The sequence below is a fragment of the Acanthisitta chloris genome, unplaced genomic scaffold (genome assembly GCF_000695815.1).
Source record: "Acanthisitta chloris isolate BGI_N310 unplaced genomic scaffold, ASM69581v1 scaffold31552, whole genome shotgun sequence".
NCBI classification, from domain to species: domain Eukaryota; kingdom Metazoa; phylum Chordata; class Aves; order Passeriformes; family Acanthisittidae; genus Acanthisitta; species Acanthisitta chloris.
Genome location: NW_008662759.1, coordinates 1 through 7,214, shown reverse-complemented (window position 1 = coordinate 7,214; position 7,214 = coordinate 1). Strand labels below are relative to the sequence as shown.

At 45.0% G+C, this 7,214-nt stretch overlaps 1 protein-coding gene across 1 annotated transcript in view; it reads right to left on the bottom strand.

The window, feature by feature from the left end:
- The window catches only part of PSEN2 (presenilin 2), a 10,912-nt gene extending 8,652 nt beyond the window's left edge, over positions 1-2,260 (bottom strand). The window contains exons 1-3 of the mRNA XM_009070724.1: positions 2,061-2,260; positions 1,201-1,430; positions 113-254 (exon numbers count right to left, since the gene is read on the bottom strand). Of these exons, the coding sequence (XP_009068972.1) occupies positions 113-254; positions 1,201-1,430; positions 2,061-2,204 (516 nt within the window). The 5' untranslated portion in view covers positions 2,205-2,260. The remainder of the gene's footprint in view (positions 1-112; positions 255-1,200; positions 1,431-2,060) is intronic.
- Positions 2,261-7,214: the final 4,954 nt, after the last annotated feature.

Here is a 7,214-nt window from a genome sequence, read left to right as displayed (position 1 = left end):
TAAGATGTGGACTAGCCAGTGCAGTGCCTGTATTTCTCACTGACATGCAAGGCCCACTTGAACTCTTCCTCACAGCATCTAGCAGGAAAAGGCTCTGGCATGAAGACTTTACCTTGTAGCAACGATATTTATAGAGCAGAACTAGGAACACAGTCATTACAATGATGACACTGATCATTATGATGGTGTTTAACACTGAGTTCAAGAGACGCCGGCCCACAGATGGGGTGTCCTCACTGAAAGGGGTGTAGATCCTGCAGGAGAAAGCAAAAGCAACATAAAGTATATATATTCTAACAAACTGCTCTAGATAAAACCAGACCTCTCTGTGTGTGGGAAAGAAAGGGAGTTAGGACTGCCAAAGACAGCAAACATGAGACATAGCCTCTGAAGGGACCGGGCTCCAGTTAATTATCAACTAAAGATTAGTGGTCTCTATCAAAAGCACATTCCTACAAAGAAGCTATGGCTGGCAGAGCTCTAAACAAAAAGACCTAGAGCATATATTATTTTAGTAATTGCTTTCCAGGCCATGAATTTTTATTGCATACTCTGGATCCTCTCCATGATAATTATAAGGACACATCCCAGGTGCTGTTCTGAAAGGAGGGACACCCTTTCTTTCCACACTTGGTAGGAGAGTCTTGAGCTCTTTTATTCCCTCTCATCACAGTGCACCCCTCCCCCCATTTTGTTTCCTTTGTTTCAATTCAAGAGCCCACAGTCCCCACTTCTCCACCTGATGTGAGCCCCAGGAGTCAGGCACAGTCAGCAAGAGCTGGATGGAATTACATATCCGTACCATGAGTCTTTAGGAACCAGAAATATCACCAGGAAATGAGACACTCATCCAAATGAACATGCTATTCCCTGACTCCTGCCAGCTATGAGTGAACAGCCCAGGAGTCCAGTCTGGGCCTTTTACGCTGCCGAACAAAGCAGCTTCATTATTGTGCTGCTCGCAAGCTTCACCTAGGGCACCCTAACGACAGTGCTAACACATCGCTGTAATGCAGGCACGGAACAACTTACACAGGTGAATGTGGCATACTTTAGCAAGCTCTTTGTACGTTTGTACAGCCACCTTTCCCTGTGTAAGGGTTCTCCCAGCCTGCCAGGAAAGCACCCTGTGCACACAGCCACGCGTGCACAGAGCGTGTATGTGAGGCTGCGGATGCCACACACTCAGACCCCACTTACAGCTGCCCGTTTTTCTCCGTATAGAAGCGCACTGACTTTATGGTGGCGACGACAACAATCATACAAAGGGTGACAGGCACAAAGAGCATGATTACATGCTTTGCTCCATATTTCAGAGTCAGTTCCTCCTCTTCATTCTCCAGGATGCTTTCTCTCACTGGGACACCCGAGGCAGACATTTCTCCGTCAGCAATATTGTTTGCGCTACGGCTGCTACCTGCTCGCCTCTTCTGGAAAGATATATTAGCAAACATATAAGATGATTCTTTTCTTTGTGTTCAAAATCCCATTGCAACCGTGGAGTTTTTAAACCAAAACCAGGAATATCCTAAGGGCCCCTTCAAATATGTAGATGATGCATGAACATGAAGGACAAGATACCCAGAACTCAGATAGAAAAAAATGTTACTGGAGGTGGCGTAAGCTTGACTAGCTCCTCCCCCACCCCCCACAACGCTGTGCTGCTTTACCCTGCTGCTTTACTGGCAGTTGGACTAGATTCTGTTCTAACATTAGCTGCATTTGACCAGAGCAGACAAAGGGTGTCTGGCAAAACAAGAAGGCAAAAAAGGATATCCTGAAAGAGTCATATGTGCATCAGGTCCTGATTAAAAGCCTGTATCTTTACCAAAAGGAAGGAAAAGGGAGGAGTATATATGGAGATGAAAAATGGGGGAAAACGTAGCAGTGGAGGAAATGGGAACAGGCAGTGCTGCTGCTGGCTGAGAGTGACACCAGAGAAACAACACTGGCCAAAGCCAATCCTAGAAGCCAGTCTGCTAGGAAGGATTGAGGGGTAGCAGGAGGATATCTGTCATCACATCCCATGTCCTCACTCTCCAGCATGGATGCACACCTACCCTATGTGCCTGCGCTTCCCCTGCTGACGGGGCTTGCAGGCCATCCTGGTAGGAGGGTACTGGAGGGCTCTCAGCAGACATCAGGGATGTTCTCTCATTGCAGGGCTCCTCCTCACTGTCCGAATTGTTCATGAACGTGATCATCGCCGCTTTCGTCGGCAGGACGCAGGAGGGACACAGTCAACCACTACTCAAGGCTGAGGGGACAAGCAGAGCAGAAGAAAAGGTAAAAGTGAACACCACAGTGCAAAGAACTGGAAATCTGAAGTTGAGGCACAATTACAGCACACTATGTAACTCCATCTTATAGCAGCTGATTTAGCCTGCCATCACCCCAGGCATGACAATCCCTTCAGTTAAAGTCGCTGTGACTTCCTCCTGCAGTCAAGGAGATCAGCAAAATGCAGGACTGAAGAAATGCAATACTTTATCACAGCTTTCAGAGTTGGTACCTCTATTTTCCTTCTCCTATCAGTACAAGTTACCTATCACAAAGGAGGTTTCTTACTGCTTGTTTTGCACGGGCCAAAAAAAAGCTTCACTCAAATGCTGACTGCCTGCTGGGAAGCTAAGAGAGCTCAGCTCTTACACAACACTCCCGCAAGCATCAGCAAGTAGCAGAAGTTTCTTAGTAACCTGGAGCCTCGGCTTTACATAAGCCACTAATCAGGAGTTACATGCTGTCTTCCCTGTAATGACTGTTTATTAACCAGATGAATTTTATAAGCAGTGCTTCTCTTTATCCATGGACAAGGACAGGTGTGTGGGGAAAAGATCTGTCTCCTTAGGTGAGCCACATTTTGGTTTTTCCTTATGTTGCATTGTGATTAAAAGCAAAACTACTTGAATGAGGAAAAACTTGGAGCATAAAAGTGGGGGGTAGGTGTGTTTGGCCTCTTTTCATCTTTTCTCTGTGCAGAAAGGAAAGGAAGAGCTCTCCTTTCTAGACACCAGAGGGAGAAGGTACACTGTCCTGGATACTGAAGAACAGCATTAAAGTGGGAATTTCAGGAAGATTTAGAAGCAAGTGATAGGAAAATTCTTTTTAGCATTTATTAGGTCAGCTTAACAAAGCAACTGGAGTAATTACATCACTTTCTGATTCTCAGCCACCTGTCCATAAGCAAAAGCATACCTCTGGTAGATATTACCACTGTAATATCTACAAGAACACTTCTCCTCTACAGTATTTTAGTCAAGCTCATGTGTCTCAGGAAATAGATCCAACACTGAAGAGGAAGCTGAAGGAGCCACGCGACTTGGACTCAGTCACTTAAATCTGAATCATGCATTCACAGTCCAACCAGCACACTCCGCTGTTTACCAGCCAGCCTGGACCACGTCAGAGTGATACTTTGAAGATCTGTGAGATATTCTTGCTTCTCACCAAAGAACCTGAAATTCACTTTGGAGGGAGGAGTGGGAGATCCCCCTTTCTTTCACTGCCTCTTCAACACATCTGCACCTCCAAGAAATTTTAGAACATCAACTCAATCTACCCAAGTGAAACATTTTTCAGACATCTGCTCCTCCACTGCCTTCTCTTGCATTTTCATATCATTTTGTTCCTCTTTTTGTGATAAAAGTGGTGCAGTTATGGGAAACAAATGCAGGGCTAGCCCTCACACCAGGCCTGTCAGCTTCAGAGTAATCCCATGTTCTTATGGAGTGAGCTGCTTAACACTTGCCTTTGTGTGCTTACTTCTTACAGAGACCAAAAGCTCCACTATGGGTGCTTAACACACTCTTCCAAGGGAGCACACGAAGTTTGCTTTACAGCTGGGTTACCACATTCTGGTTCAGTTATAGGATTTAGGTCTTTTAAGAAGTTTGGTACATAAAGTAATTCAATTGTGACATCCTTCTGGATCAGGAACAGGGTAAGTTATGCATGCCACAGGACCTGTGACCTATGGAATTTAAATAACCCTCAAAGCCTTCTGCCCATGTCAGAAACCAGGGAGGAAATAAATAAAGATTTACTGTCTGATAGTATGGGACCAATATTTAGGTATCAACAACCCAATAAAAATACTAAAGAACTTTTTCCTCACAGTATTTAAGAAAAAAGTTTCCTATATGAACAGAGCAATTCTGCAGAGGATTTAGAAGGGACAGACAATTAGCCTACTTCTAACACCCTAGTTATGCCCACTGGAGGAGTTAAACCAATAGCAAAATCACAGTGCCAATTACTAATCTTCACAATTACATGTAAAAAAATAATCTCGTGTTTTTAAGGACATTTTCTACTGTTCTTCCTCAGCTAGGGCATGGACATGCAAAGATGCAATGATACTTCTGGTCACCAAGCAGATTCAGACCTGAACAAAGCTTTACTGTCCCTTGTTTAGAAGGCTGTGGTTTCAGTGAAACCACAAACACACCTCAGCAAATTCAAGATTTTACAGGAACTCCTGTGACAATCAGCCCTCAACAAATCCTCAGACACCATACTCACAGCTGCCTTAAACTGACCAGAATATGTGGTCCTGCCAAAGGGGGTGTCCCACCACCCTCCATCTCTCTGGTGCCAACACCAGGTGCTCTAGCTCTTTTGAAAAGACAACAAGCAACCTGTTTTCCTCTGCTTTTACAGAGCCAGGTATAGCAAAGAACACTGGTTCTCCCCCTCTGCCCCACCCTTTTTGCAGGAATTTTGTCTAATGCCACTATTTCTTCCTCAGAGCTGCACTTTCAACTGGCACCAAGGCTGTGCTGGCTGCTGGAGAGAGCGTTGGTTTAAGCAGCCTGTCCTTCAGGGGAGGAAGGACCAGCCTGGTCACTCTCATACAGTACCCAGAATGACAGCACCCTTTGGGCTAAACAGAGGGAAAGAAGAGAAAACCTCTGCCCTGGGGCTTGCTCGCCAAACAGAAAGAGAGCTACAGAGCACGAGGCAACCAAGACAGCAGCATTACAAAGCCATGCTTTTCTGCTATCATTTCACTTGTTAAACTAAGAAACAGAAGCCTCATGGAGATGATTCCTGCCTGCCAAAAGGAAACATAACAGAAAGCACAGGAACCTTATTTCCTACTTGTGCACATGACAACAAATACATCTGTGCATACTGACTGTGTTTTCCTAGGCTGAAAAGGGGGAAGGAGAGTTTACAAATGGAAAATATGGAGCACTGTTGTTGTAGCAACAGAAGGAGCTTCTGGTGTAGGGAGAAATGTAAGCTGTACCTATATTCACAGAAAGCTTTAGAGTGTGGTCTATGAAATACATTAAACAAAGAGGTCGAATAGCATGTGCCAGCCCATCATCAAACTGACCCAGAAGGCTGCAGGGTATCAGGCAAGATTTTCCTCTTTACCTCTGTAGATGGGTTCAAACCATCAGATCCTATTAAAAAAATCATACAACATTTAAGAGCCAAAAGATCAAGCTCTCAAAACCATATGGCAAAAATGAAAGGGGACAAAAACTGGGTCAGTAGTAAGTGCTTCTTAGAGCAGCCGAGGTGGGAATACAGTTACTCCTGCCTTATAGCAGTCTTGTGAAACCTGAAGGAAAGCAGAAGGCACCAGTTCTCTCTTTGCAGATGTCCTTTGTGCAAGAGACCTCTTTCATCAACTGTGATAAATCAGCTTTATGGATTTTGATGAAACTGGGCCAATTCACAATAACCTTAGGATCTAGCCTCAGACTGCCTTTCATTTTCATGCTCCAAGCAACCTAAATTCTATGCTTTTCAAAAATAATACCAGTACAATATACAGCACAGAACAGCTGCTATAGCCTGGCAGAGCACTTAATTATCCACTCAAGAGTTAAAATTCCTGCTTATACATATTATTCTCTTTGATGACAATTAGATGAGGAAAACTGGTTTTTCTTTGCTGTGTTTAGATCATGAGAAAGCTTTTGGGATGACACTGACAGCCTGATGTTCTCCTAAGTTTTGGCTGTTGGTAAACAGGAACAAAAGGAAAGATACCTTTTAAGAAATCCTAAACGGTGGAGCCAAAATTAGGAGGAAAGATTTCCAGGTTCTTGCCAATACATAAAGCCAGAACAGGCATACTGCTAAAATGACAGGGGACTTGGAATACACCATCTCAGTAGTTAAAAGAGAACTTGCAAATACCACTCACTTTCAGCCCCAGATCACAAACAATAACAACACACAAGAAGCTACGGGAAGCTGTAAAGATTTGTAGCTTACTTTCTCCATTTTAGCTGAACTAACACTGCTTTCTTTTGCCCCACAAGAAAGGCACAACACACAGCCCCAAAGGGCGATTTTGCTGGCAGACCCTCCCCAGGAGGGCCAGAAGGATTATTTTGCCAGCGCTGAGCCCAAATATGCTAGCAGCCAACTCCTTGTCACATCATAAAGGCAGCGCAGCCCTGCAGACCTACTTACACCAGTAAAACACAAAGCCTGGGTTAGACTTCACATGTAAGAGCAGATACTCATGTTGGTCCTAATGCTGCTTGGTGGCATTGGAACCAGTAGATGCTGGAGGTGACACACTGGGGACACCAAGGACACCAGTGCTGGGGCTGAGTTCCTGTGTCCTACCTGAGCAGCTGGGGCACCAGGGGCAGCCAGGAATGGGAGACAAAGCCCCTGCTTTCCCCTGGGGCCCACAAGCTGCTGGTAGGCACAGAGGTACACACTGGGGCTGGGTCGCTTCCCTGTCCATCCAACTGCATGACCAGTCTAGACAGAAACAACAAACATCTAAATTTAAAGAAAAAAATAGAAACACCCCTGCCAGGCAGAGATTTTGCAGGAGGTCAGAGACCTTGCACCCAGGCAGATGTTCCTTCTTGCCCGCTGCCCCGTTTAACGCTTAAAAAATCTGGCTGTCATTGAATGCGTGCCGATGGTGCTTCCAAATGAAATCTAGGATGACAGTGCCCAGGAGAAACAGATATAAATATCCTTTCATAGAATCATAGAATCAACCAGGTTGGAAGAGACCCCAAAGATAACAGAGTCCAACCCTACTGTGGTTACTAGTCCATGGCACTAAGTGCCACATCCAGTCTCATCCTGAAAACCTCCAGGGATGGTGAATCCACCACCTACCCAGGCAGCCCATTCCAATGTCTGATTACTCTCTCTGTAAAAAATCTCTCCCTAATATCCAACCTAAAGCTCCCCTGGCAGAGCTTGAGTCTGTGCCCTCTTGTCCT